A 13,578-nucleotide genomic window follows, 5' to 3' on the forward strand; every position below is an offset into this window, starting at 1 on the left:
CACTTTTGGCATGTTATACCTCAAATAGTATAAAGCAACTTTCATCTTAGTAACACATATTTTAGTAGCTGTTCTGAAAAACACCAGCTGTTTTGGCTTCACATCAGCATGAGTTGGCAAAAAAAGCTATTGTCTCCGTATGTTGATGCTGTTAAATTCAGCACATCTCGATGGTGGTTTTCTCAGAATGGAAGACATTTCTGTCTAAAATGTTGTTGTCGTTTTTGAGAGATAGGGTCTTACTATGTTGCCCAGCCTGGCTTCAAGCTTCTGGGCTCAAGCTGCCCCCCATCTCAGGCTCCCAAGTAGTATGAGACTATAGGCATGGCTCTATCTAAACTTATAAAAGGCTATACTATGTAAAGTCTGCCTCAATATGCTTTCATATTGTCAGAATATTTATAATGAACAAGTATTCTTGTATTATTTGGAAATTTTTAAAAATCTGCTATAAATTTGGGGGTGATTAGACTAAGTATAAAGAGTCAAAAAATATAAAGTAGTAAAAGCCAAATATAAAACACTCACACTTTTATTTATAATTCTGCCTAGGAACTGCAAAAGAATGCAGCAAGTGCAAAGAAACAAGAGACAATCATCATCTCTACCCCTTCTTTTGACATTGTGAAAGTTAATGAATCTACATCAGATAGTGAATTGGAAAAAGAAGAAAAGGAATTATTTGCCTGGTATCAAGACTTGCATATTGATTATTCTCCCTCATGTTGATACACAGCTAATTGACAGAAAACCAAAGTAGTTTAACAATCTGCTTGTCTGTCTGTAAATAAAGGACAATCAAATAGAAACAGGTCCTGGGTCTGCTGTGTTAACCAAATGTGTGACATATTTGTAAGCCTTTTGTATTAACATGGGTGCAATTATTTTTTACTGACAGGATTTTAATTTAAATAAATTATTTCTACTAAAAGCCTTCAAACTAGCAGAATACAGTTTTATTCAAGAAATGATAAGTAATTAATCCCTGGGACTTTTATCCAATTTTGATTTTTTTCATTTTAAAAAATATCTGAACAGGCCATGCTTAGCATAAATATTAGAATTCACAAGATAAAAGAATGCTCTTGAGTCAGCCTACAGTGTCTTTTTTTAGTTACATGTTGTTTTTACAGAACAGCTTATGAATGACCTATTCTGAATTATAATAAAAATAATAATGGATTTGTTGCTACAGTAGGCATGACATAGCATACCTAATCATAATTGAGCATTATAAGAACCTGGGGCAGAATGTTGCATCTGCTCTAATATTGTACCTTGGATATCTTTCAAGTATAAAGACTAGAGTAATATTTATCAATTTCATTTTGAATTGATAAATTCACAGTCCTGATACAGTGCAAATTATTAATTTCTTCTGTGATCCAGGCTACTGGAATATATCAAACCTTACTAGAGATTGTGATAATTTTAAAAAGTGCAGTTATTTATTGAATTTTAAAAATACAATTTTTAAATTTTGCTTAACATTTAAAATACATGATTGCTGATCTAACTCAGACATATTAATCTACAAAAGGATCTTATCTTCTGCTAAAATATTCTCTTTAATGGCAAAGAATATTGGAGAAAATATGTATGATTCCCACTAGAATATATTTAACATAAACATGCACTCCTTGTTACTAACACATCTTCATTTGATATCCAAAAAAAGAGGGAAGTTGGGCTTGGTGGTGCACACTTGTAATCCCAGTGACTAGGGAGGTAGAGGCAGGAGGATAGCAAGATTGAGGCCAGCCTGGGCAATTTAATGAGACCTTGTCTCAAAATAAAAAGGGCTGGAGTGTGGCTTAGTAGTAAAGCACCCCTGGGTTCAGTCCCTAGTACCACAAACACACATAGACACACATATTTGATAATCTCCTTGTCTTCAGCTTGTACTGTACACTGGTTGAATAGAAAAACACCTATTTGTCCTCATGAGTCATGCATCTTTTTGTTAATTTGCAAAGCAGTTCCTTATCCAGTCAAATGCCTGTCAGATTCAATCCACTCATATTCCATGTAATAAGTAACAAAGCTAAGGGAGATTTCAGGTAGTAAGATGAGGAAAAGGACAAAGGAAGGGCACACTCTGTATCTCAGGGTACCCACCTCTCATATTTCATTAACTGTAACTTCCTCCTCATGATATCCCACATAAACAATATAACCACGTGACTGAAAATCCTTTGAAAAGCAAAATTGTGGATAATCCTAACAATATAATACAAAAATATTTTCATTTGATTATACCTTTTTAATCTGTCTAAATGCCCATATATTTTTCACATGACTATAATCATAGGTAACAGATTTAAGCTTTTCACTTAATATTATATCTTAAACATAATGCACTTAAAAATAAGTTTTAAGGGGGCTGGGATTGTGGCTCAGCGGTAGAGCACTCACCTAGCATGTGTGGGGCCCTGGGTTCGATCCTCAGCACCACATAAAAGTAAGTGAATGGAATAAAGGTATTGTATCCAACTACAACTAAAAAAAATAAATATTGAAAAAAAAATAAGTTTTAAGGGTCACCTGGGAGCCCAGTGGGTTGATAAAGCAAAATTTACTTAGCCATACTCATTTCATTGGATATTTCAGTTGTTTCTAATTCTTTACTACTGTAGGTAATAAATACTAGGATAGATATTTTCAGTCTTCTTTCTTTTGGTTATCTTTCTGTTATTTATATTTTAAAATTTATTTTTCTGTCATTTATTTTTAACCTAATTGCGCTGTAATCAGAGAACATGATTTGTATGTTATTCTGGGAAACTCATTGAGACTTGCTTTATAGCCAAGTACATGATTAGTTTTCATAAATATTTCCTGTATTCCTAAGAAAAAATATACGTTGTCTACGTTGGATACAAAGTTCTGTATTTGTCCTTTTGATCAAGCTGGTTAATTGTATTATTTTCTGTATAGTATGCTTTCTGAATATACACACTCGTAATGTTTTGTTATATACTCCTAATTCTTGGTCTGTGTGACACCAATTACTGAGAAAAGTGTACGTTATGTATATCCTACCACAATGGGTAGACTTGTCAGTTTTGCCTCATAATTCTGTGCTATAGTTTTGACCTTTGGTGTCCCCCAAAAGTCCATGTGAGAAAGGTTTCATCCTTGGCTATTGGGAGGTGGTAGAACCTTTAACAGGTGGGGCCTAGTGGGAGGTCTTCGGGTCATGGGGGGACATGCCCTTGAATAAGATAATGGGACCCCAGCCCTTTCTTTTTCCTTTATGTTTTCCTTCCTGAACACAAGGTGATCCATTTTACTCTGACACTAGCCATCACCACAATGTGCTGCCAAAGGCCCAAACAATAGAACTAATTCATTATGTTCAGAAACCTCCAAAACAGTGAGCCAAAAGTAAACTTTTCTCTTCATAAGTTGATGATTCCCAGGTATTTGTTATAGTGATAGAAAACTGACACTTTTTTGTCAATTTTGCTTTATGTTATTTGAAGACAATATTAGGCACATATATAATTTCAGAATTAACATATTTTCCTTGTGAATTAAATATATTATCACTATATAGTTACTCTCTTTATTCCTAATAACGCATTTTTCCTTGAAGACTGTTTCTCCAATATGAACAGAGCTACTCTAGCTTTCTTTTTTGGGGGAGGGGCAGATTACTGGGGATTGAACTCAGGGGCACTCAACCACTGAACCACATCCCCAGCCCTATTTTTTGTTAGTTTTTTGTGGTTCTGGGGATTGAACCCAGGGCCTTGTGCATGCAAGGGAAGCACTCTACCAACTGAGCTATATCCCCAGTCCCCCAGCCCTATTTTTTGTATTTTATTTAGAGACAGGGTCTCACTGAGTTGCCTAGCACCTCACTTTTGCTGAAGCTGGCTTTGAACTCACAATCCTCCTGCCTCAGTCTCCTGAGCCACTGGGATTACAGGCATGCACCACTGTACCACAAACACACATAAGCTTCTAGCTTTCTGTTGCTTAATGTCAGCCTGGCAAATCCATATCCTTTCCTATATTTTTTTGGAAGGGTTGGTACTATGGATTAAATCCAGGGCCTTGTGCATGCTTATAAGCATGTGCTTTAGCACTGAGCTACACATCCAGCCCCTTCATCTTTTTTATTCTCAATGTTTTCATGTGACAGGTCCTGGCTAGATGCTCACTAATTCCATTTCCTCTTCCTAGGAACAAATTTCAAAACACCTGTTTTGTAGTTATGTTGGGACCTTGTGAATGAGTTCTCTTCAAAGGAATGTGGGCAGAAGTGATGTATACCACTTCTAGGCTTAGCCCCTAAAATATTGTACATGGGTATGTGATCTTCTGTTCCTACCTACCCATTCCTCTGTTCACATGGTCTGAGGCAAAGAACTCCAAGGTAGTAGAAGTAGGAGTGAAGAATACTAGATTCCTAAGTCACTGATTGAGGAAGAGCAGGAACTTGGCTTGATGAACTGTGATGTGGTCAAAAAATAAACTTTGAAGCTGGGTATGTAGTGGTAGAGAATCTGTCTAGCATTCCTGAGGCCCTGGATTTGATCCCTACCACTAAAAAAAAAAATTAAATTAAATTAAAAAAAAACTGAAATTTTGTTCTGTTAAGCCCAGCAATCTTGTGGGTTATTTGTTACAGCAGCTAACATTAATTATTCTGATAAACCATATCTTGGTATTTTAGACTTTCTCTAGGATACAGAAAGTATCTGGATCATTTTGTTTTAATCCAATCTGCATATGCTTTTCTTTAACTTGTGAATTTACTACATTTATACTTTATAATAATTTTATTTCATTGTTGATGTATTTGGAATTATTTTTACTATTTTATTTTGTGCTATTCTTCCTGCATTTTCTTTGTTTTTTTCCTCTTTTCCTGTTTCTTTTCAGATTATTCTTTTGACTCCACGTTTTTACCTTTACTGTTTTGGAAGTCTTACACTCTCTTTCTATTCTTAAGAGATTACTCTTAAATTTTGTCATGTGTACTTAAGGCTAAAGTTACACTAATGTAAAAAATTAGAGCCAGGCACAGTGGTACATGCTTATAATCCCAGCAACTAGGGAGGTAGGAGGATTGCAAGTTCCAGGCCAACTTCAGTAATTTAGTGAGACCCTATCTCAAAATAAAAAGGGCTGGGGATGTAGCTCAGTGGTAGAGAGCCCCTGGGTTCAGTCCCGAGAAGCCCCCCACCAAAATAGAAGGGAGGACATCAGAGGGAGGGAGGAGAAAGAAAGGGGATATTGGGAAATGAGAATGATCATATTATGTGCATGTACGAATATGTCAAAATAAACCCTGCTATTAAAAGTCTGAAGTTAACAGCTCCACTCTCTTCAGAGGCAGGCTGCTAATCACCATCCCCTTGTGACAAGTTATTGTTATAGCTGATATTTTAACATTATCTTGTTTTTAACTTCCAAATTAGATATTATTTTGTAAATCTCAGACTTTCCTTTGGGATCATTTTTCTTTATCCTTTCTTTATCATGTATTCTTAGAAGTTTCTTTAATGAGCATCTGTTGGTGAGAATTCTTTCAGCTTTGGTTGTCCTTTTCTTAAATATGTAATTTCAGTATGTATCAAATTCTACATCAACAGTGGTTTGAAGTTATTGTTCAGCAATCTGAAGTTATTGTTCCATTGTCTTCTGGTTGCTGCTGCCAAGCCTAATTGTTATTGCCTTTAGATGATCTCTCTTTTCTAACAACCTTTAAGATTTTCTCTTTGTATTTTGTGTTCTTCAGTTAACCATGAATCTCCCACATTGTCTAGCTTCTAATTTCTCTGCCTCCCTCCTCTCCTTTCTTCCTTCCTTATTTCATGTTGGGGATTAAACCCAGGGCCTTGTGCATGCTAGGCAAGCACTCTACATGACTGAGCTACATCCCCAGCCCTCTATTTCTGTTTCTTTTGATCTCACTCTCCTTTTTTGGGTCTGACTTTATGCAGCGGTCTCAATTCCAATCTCTTACTTTCCCTAAGTCCAAGATCGTGAAATTTTAGGTTTCCTGTATCTACACTGTGCTCAGGGCATCAGTCACTCACCATGCTAATATATACAATTCCCTCTTTACTTTTTAGTCCTGAAGATTTTCCTTCTTACAAGCTCAACTATGACTTTTAAAAGATTTGTTTTTCATTTTACATAGGATTTGTATGGTTTTTTTGAAGCAGGGCAGGTCAAAGCTCACACTGTCATTTAATTGTGTTGAATTATATCCTTGGGATAAAATCTTGAGTGATACTACTTACACCAGAGGTGTTAAGCATTTTTATATATAGTTATTTGTATCCATTGTCATATTTCTTTCCAGCCATTTTTCTCTCTGAATGGTAAGTACTAGATTGCTGTTTATCTACTTCATGGAGGCAGAGTGCTATAAGAATAGAGTGTGAGTTTTGAATCAACCAATTGTGGTTCTCTCTCTCCTTCTATCCTTACATCCATCTCTCTACTCTTCACATATAGAGATCAGAGAAATTGTTTTTCTTAAAGGCTTTGTTATGGCTTGAAATGTGACAGAATTCAGAAAGAAGGCTCCATTTGGGAAGATGTAGAACTGGTTAAAAATACTGGCTTGAGCTTTCAGAATATTCTCCATGGTCCAGTTAAAAGTTATTTTCCTGGGTGCAGAACTTTTCGGTTTTTTGTTTGTTTCAGGCATATGTTATTTTATCTAGATAAGAACATAAAATCCAAGTCCAGCTGCCTTTAAAAATAACTATATACTTACAAGAATAACATGTTACCTCTACTGTACATGAGCAAGTTCATTCATTCTAAAACTATGTCACTCAGCACCAACTCTATGCCAAGAAGAACAAAACATAGTGGCTTATTTCATAAAGCTTATGGCTTCAGGAGAAAAGAGAGAGAAATAAATATTGCAAAGTGCCAAATGCTATGAAAGAAAATAAAACAGTATGGGGATTGGCAGGACTTTACTGGTTTATATAGATTAGGTTAAAAACAACTCTGATATGGTGATTTGAGAAAAGTCCTGAAGGAATTTAGGGAAGAATATTCCATGCAGAAGGAATAGCAATTAAAGGTGAATGTGGCTGGAGTAATAAGATCAGAGATAGGGAAAAATATTGTATAGGGAATTTTTGTGTCATCCTAAGGAATCTGGATTCTATTCTGAATAATATGGAAAGGTATTTGAGGGTTTTCAGCAAAGGCAAAGCACAATTTAAGTTTCATATTAAAAGGACAATTTTGATGCTGTCAGGAAAATATACTATGGAGATATAATATATATTTTCAATATGGGTAAGGTCTTCCTAAGGCATCCTGTGAATAATTCTGAGAAAAGAAGATATTCATAATGTGCCCATCAGCATTACTGGTATTAATTAGTTCATTCATTCAATAAATATTTATATATATACCAAATATTAGGGGAATACCTAGCACATTTGATACACAAAGTAAATCCTTGTTTGTTTGTGGTACTGGGGGTTGAATTCAGGGGTGCTTTATCACTGAGCTGCATCCCCAGCCCTATTATTTTTTATTTTGAGACAGGGTCTTGCTAAATTGCTGAGGCTAGCCCTGAACTTATAATCCTCCTGCCTAGGCCTCCCAAATTGCTGGGATTATAGACATGCACACCATACCCAGCTTGTAAAGTGGATACTTTTTTAAATATTTAGTTATATTTAAAAAAATTTTTTTTAGTTGTTTATTTTATGTGGTGCCGAGGATTGAACCCAGTGCCTCACACATGTGAGGCAAGCACTCTACCACTGAGCCACAACCCCAGCCCAGAATGCTTTTTTAGAAAAATATTTCTTTAGTTGTAGATGGACACAATATCTTTATTTATTTATTTGTTTTTATGTGGTGCTGAGGCTTGAACCCAGGGCCTCACAGCTGCAGGGCAAGTGCTGTACCACTGAGCTATAGCCCCAATCCCAAGTGGATGCTTTTTTTAACAGAACCTCCTCTATAAAAATTATTTTAAGAAATAATGATGAGGGGCTGGGGGTTGTGGCTCAGTGGTAGAGCACTTGCCTAGCACATGTGAGGCACTGATTTCAATCCTCAGCACCATATTAATAAAATAAAGGTATTGTGTCAGTCCACCTACAACTAAAATATATATACATATATATTTAAAAAAAAGAAATAATGATGAAATAAAACTAATAATTACGGCCACAAAAGGAACAAAGTGAAAATATTTTGAGTGAATTTCATATATACACATTCATACACATATAATAAAATGCCATAAAAATAAAATACAAAATCAATAGCACATCACAAAGAATAAAGGAAAAACACAGGTCAATTTTTTTTAAATTACATTAATATGTTTTTATTTTTTCCATATTTTATTGGTGTACATAATGATGGGCATTAATGTATTTTTAAAGGAGAAAAAACATAATGGTCTATCACAGTAATGAAAAATAATATTACAGTAAAAAAAAATGCTGACTTGAGCCATGCACTGTAGTGCACATCTATGGTTCCAGCTACTCAGGAGGTTGAGGTAGGATTGCTTAAGCCCAGGAGTTTGAAGACAGCCTGGGCAACATAGCAAGTCCCTGTCTCAAAAAAAAAAATGTTTGCTTGAATATCTGTGCCTCTGCTCCCTCCTCAGACCCTACTAAAATTAGAATAAAGAGGATTTTTCTAAAAACAGGGATAATTTTCAGTAATAGAAATCAGAGAAAACAGTAGTAAATTTTCAGTTGGAAAGCCTATGAATGAGTGTTAGTTGATTTAGCAGATCTGGAAAATGGAGTCTTAAACTGGTCTTCAAGAAAGCTAAGAAGCAAACTAGTTTATACCAAAGGATCCCCAGAGAGTCAGGAATTGGTAACAAAAGTTTACCTTGAGAAGTGAGGAGTAGGGGCTGGGGTTGTAACTCAGTGGTAGAGCCCTTGCCTAGAATGTGTGAGGCACTGGGTTTCAATCTTCAGCACCACATAAAAAATAAAGTAAATAGCCTGGCATGGTGGTGCAAGTCTGTAATTCCATTGACTTGGAAGGCTGAGGCAGAAGGATCACGAGATCAAAGCCAGCCTCAGCAATGGCGAGGCACTAAGCAACTCACTGAGACCCTGTCTCTAAATAAAATACAAAATAGAGCTGAGGATGTGGCTCAGTGGTTGAGTGCCCATGAGTTCAATCCCTTGTACCAAAAAATAAATAAATAAAATGAAGGTATCGTGTCAATCTACATTTAAAATAAAAAGAAGTGAGGAGTAAAGGCAAAGGAATTTATTGAAAATCTGTTTAAGAAGCAATGAGTGGGGCTGAGTCTGTAGCTCAGTGGTAGAGCATTTGCCTAGCACGTGTGAGGCACTGGGTTTTATCCTTAGCATCACATAAAAATAAATAAATAAAATAAAGGTATTATGATTCATTCTAGAAGGCAATGGCATCATCACTGCTAACACAGGGTTTTACAATCCATTTCTGTATCCTAGAAAGTCATCTGAGTGATTGACACAGCCCCTCCTACCCAGGCCTGGGTGTCAGTCTGCCCATTAACAGAGGGAAGCAGAGATGCGTCTCTCTGTCTCATACCTACTTTGTGACTGCTCAAAACTGGCATGGCTTAGGGAATCACTGGTGCTATTCTCCACCAGCATCCAGGGCCTTTTAGACCCTTCCAAGGCAATAGTTTGTTTGTTATAACATTTGCCACTTTTCTTGTTCTGCTAACCGTGTGAAATTCTCTCATGAAATTTTGTTATGTAGATAATGCCCTGGGAAGCACCAAAACTAGGAAATGTCCTACTAGGTAGACATGCTGTTTTCTCATCACTTGATAATAAAGAATCTGGGTACTGGGCTGAGGTTGTGGCTCAGCAGTAGAGCACTCGCCTCGCACATGTGAGACCCTGGCACGTGCGAGACCCTGGGTTCAATCCTCAGCACCACATAAAAATAAATATTTGAAATAAAGGTATTGTGTCCAACTACAACTAAAAACAAAGAAGAAGCTGGGTACTGGTAGGGGAGTATTGTGTCCATCTACAGCTAAATAAAATATTTTTTTAAAAAAAGAAGCAATGAGTGGGGCTGGAGGTTTAAGCTCAATGGATGAACACTCACCTAGCATGTGTGAGGCACTGGGTTCATCCTCCAGCACTGCAAATAAAGAGGGGGGGAGGAAGAGGAGGAATCACAACACCAAATCCCTTCCTCACCATTAGGGATTGAATTGCAACCCTAACCACTAAAAAAAAAAAGTGTTGAAGTCCTAAACCCCAGAATTTCAGAATAGGGTTATTGCAAATTTAATTAAATTAAAATGAAGTCATATTGGAGTACAGTGGGTCCCTAATTCAATATGACTGTTGTCCTTATAAGAAGACAGCCATGTAAAGACAGACACGTAGAAGACCTTGTGATGATGAAGGCATTGGAGTTATGCAGCTGTAATCCAAGGGAGGTCAAATATTGCCAGCAAAGCACCAAAGGGAGTATGGCCCTGCAAATATCTTAACCTTGAATTTCTAGCTTCCAGAGCTGTGAGACAACACATTTCCCTTGTTTTAAGCCACCCCATTTGAGGTATTCAGTTACAGCAGCCCTAGGAAACTAATATGCCCACCCTGCAGTCAGACAAATGCCCTTCCTTTACTTAGGCACAAGATTAGATTTTTTTTTGTCTGGAGGGGGCAAAACAAAAGTTCTCTGGCCTAGAAAAAACATAAGGCACAACTAAGGGCCAGGGTACTGTACCAAACAGGAATTAAGCAAAAGTTCATGTATTGAATGTTGAAACCCCTGCCTTCTGTCTCAACTTAGCACTTAATGATGCTGGGAGATAGAGTTATACTCTCCAGAAAGTTTAGATAAGATTTATCTCAAGAATCTGACCACCAAGTGAGCTCTCTGGGGACCTTTCTATAAGGGCACTAATCCCATTCGTAAGAGCTCCATCTTTATGACCTAATCACTTCTCAAAGACCCCCACCTCCTAATAGCATCACTTGAGGATTAGAATTTCAACATGTAAAGAGGAGAGAGGTAGAAACATTCAGTCTACAGCAATATCCAAAACTAAAACTTAATAAGTATCTAATTTAAATCCTAGAGACTTGAGAGGACGAGAGGCCGAGGCAAAGGAGGAACTGCAAGTTTAAAGCCAGATCAGGCAATTTAGGGAGATCCTGTCTCAAAGGAAAAAATAAAAAGGGCTAGGGATATAGTTCAGTAGTAGAGCATCATTGGGATCCAGGTTCCATCTCCAGTAAGGCAAAAATAAAAAATGAAAAAAAGAAACAGAAGTATCTAATTTATAGATATGCAGGTAAATAAAAATGAAAAAAAGAAACAGAAGTATCTAATTTATTGATATGCAGGTAAATACCAAAAGAATCAGGTAAGGTGTGTGCAGTGGTGCATGCTTGCAATCCCAGCAACTCAGAAGGCTGAGGCAGGAGGATCACAACTTCTGAGTAGCCTCAAGAACTTAGCAAGACCCTAAGCAACTTAACAAGACCCTGGCTCAAAATTTTAAAAGTAGGAAGGGCTAGGGGTGTAGCACAGTGGTAGAGAGAGCACCCTTGGGTTCAATCCCTCGTACTCACCCCCCCAAAAAAGTAGAATCAGTTAAAATATTTAAAATGGTTGCCTCTAACAATCAAAAAGTAAAGAGGGGCAGTGTCTAGTGTTTTTTATAGCAGTCATTATAGAAATATTTGATTTTTAAAACTCTGTGCATGTATGCATTTCATTTCAAAAATTAAAGTTAAAAAAAAGAAAGCAAGAGAATTGTTAAGATACAGACAAAAACGTGCTGGAAAAGCTCATAACTTAGCTTGCTCACGCTGGTTTTTAAATTTTCAGGAATTTCGTGAGCCAGTTGTTAAATGCAGTCAAAATGAAAAACTGAATTGTATAAACTTTCAACTAAGTAAACCATATCAGAAGCACAGGTTTTTTTAAAAAAATATTTTTAGTTATAGATGGACACAACACCTTTATTTTGTTTAGTTTTTTTTTTTTTTTTTTTTTCATGTGGTGCTGGGGATCAAACCCAGTGCCTCATATATGCTAGATGAGCACTATACCACTGAGCCACAACCCCAGCCCCAGAAGCTCAGGATTAAGCACTCAAAACTCTTTACTTTTTTTTGGGGGGTGCTGGGGATTGAATCCAGGATCATGCACATTCTAAGCACATGTAATCTGGCACTGAGCTATACTCCCTGCCCAAAACTCATCACTTCTAATTATTTTACTATGTTTGACAATGTTCGGTGCTCTTGATGTTATTTATATCTATCTGTATGGTAGAAATGCTACATATGGTGTGTTACTGGGCCTCTCATTCCAACTGTGGTGCAATGTCATGTTGGTAACCTGAAATATATATATATAATTTTATATATAAAATGGTTTATATGTGATGTCCTCTAAAAGCTCACATATTATACAATGCAAGAAAGTTTGGAGAAGAAATGATTGGGTCATAGCCTTAACCTAATCAGTGGAGTGATCCCTGATGGGATTAACTGGGTGGTGACTGGAGGCAGGTGGTGTGTGGGCTAGAGGAAGTGGTTTGTTGGGGGTGTGGCTATGGGATATATATTTTGTATCTAAAGAGTGGAGTCTCTCTCTCTCTCTGCTTTCTGATCATCATGTGAGCCACTTCCTTCCACCCCACTCTTCTGACATGATGTGTATTTAGCCTCACCTCAAGCCCTGAGGAAATGGAGCCCTCTGTCAATGGATTGAGACCTCCAACACTGTGAGTCCTCAAATAAATTTTTCCTCCTTTATAGTTGTTCTGGTCAGGTCCTTTAGTGACAATTGTGTATGTGTGTGTGTGTGTAATTTATATATATATATAAAATTTTTGTTATTTATTTCTTAAACCTTTTTAAATACTTATTTTTTAGTTATAGGTGGACACAGTATCTTTATTTTATTTTCATGTGGTGCTGAGGATTGAACCTAGTGCCTCTCGCATGCCAGGCGAGCGCTTTACCTCTAAGCCACAACCCCAGCCCATATTTCTTAAACTTTTTTATTGATAAAAATGTATTTACTCATGGAAAACCATATAAAACAAATGTACAGTTTAATGCATTCTTAAAAGGCAAGACAATTTGGTAACTACCATCCATGTTAGAACCATGACTGACCACCCCAGAAATCCTCCCCCTGTCCCTACATCTCCAAAGAATGCTATATTTCTTGCATTTAGGGTAATCATTTCATTATAGTTTCATATCCTAAGCATGTATGATCCATATGCATTATGGTTTAATTTCACCCCATATTTTTAAAGCTTTTTTTTATTTTTTATTTTTGTTTTTTGTGGTATTGGGAATTGAACTCAGGATCTTATACATGCTAGACAAGCACTCTACCACTGAGCTATATCCCCAACACCAATTTTACCCCATATTTTATATTGCTTTTACCTCTTTTTATTCTGTAGATTCTCCACCCACATCTTTTTCCCCCTGAAAATTTGTTGATTTTCCATTCATCCTGAAGCATCTCTCATGATCTAGATTGTGCTGTTTAAATTTCCATTGCATAGCTGATGTCTTCCTCTGTCCTCTGTATTTCCTGTAAATTGGTGATTAG

General features: G+C 36.7%; 1 protein-coding gene across 1 annotated transcript in view; it reads left to right on the forward strand.

The window, feature by feature from the left end:
- The window catches only part of CXHXorf58 (chromosome X CXorf58 homolog), a 32,208-nt gene extending 29,469 nt beyond the window's left edge, over positions 1–2,739 (forward strand). The window contains exon 9 of the mRNA XM_077106949.1: positions 553–2,739. Within this exon, the coding sequence (XP_076963064.1) occupies positions 553–729 (177 nt within the window). The 3' untranslated portion in view covers positions 730–2,739. The remainder of the gene's footprint in view (positions 1–552) is intronic.
- The last annotated feature ends 10,839 nt before the right edge of the window (positions 2,740–13,578 follow it).

Source organism: Callospermophilus lateralis, chromosome X, assembly GCF_048772815.1.
Source record: "Callospermophilus lateralis isolate mCalLat2 chromosome X, mCalLat2.hap1, whole genome shotgun sequence".
NCBI classification, from domain to species: Eukaryota; Metazoa; Chordata; class Mammalia; order Rodentia; family Sciuridae; genus Callospermophilus; species Callospermophilus lateralis.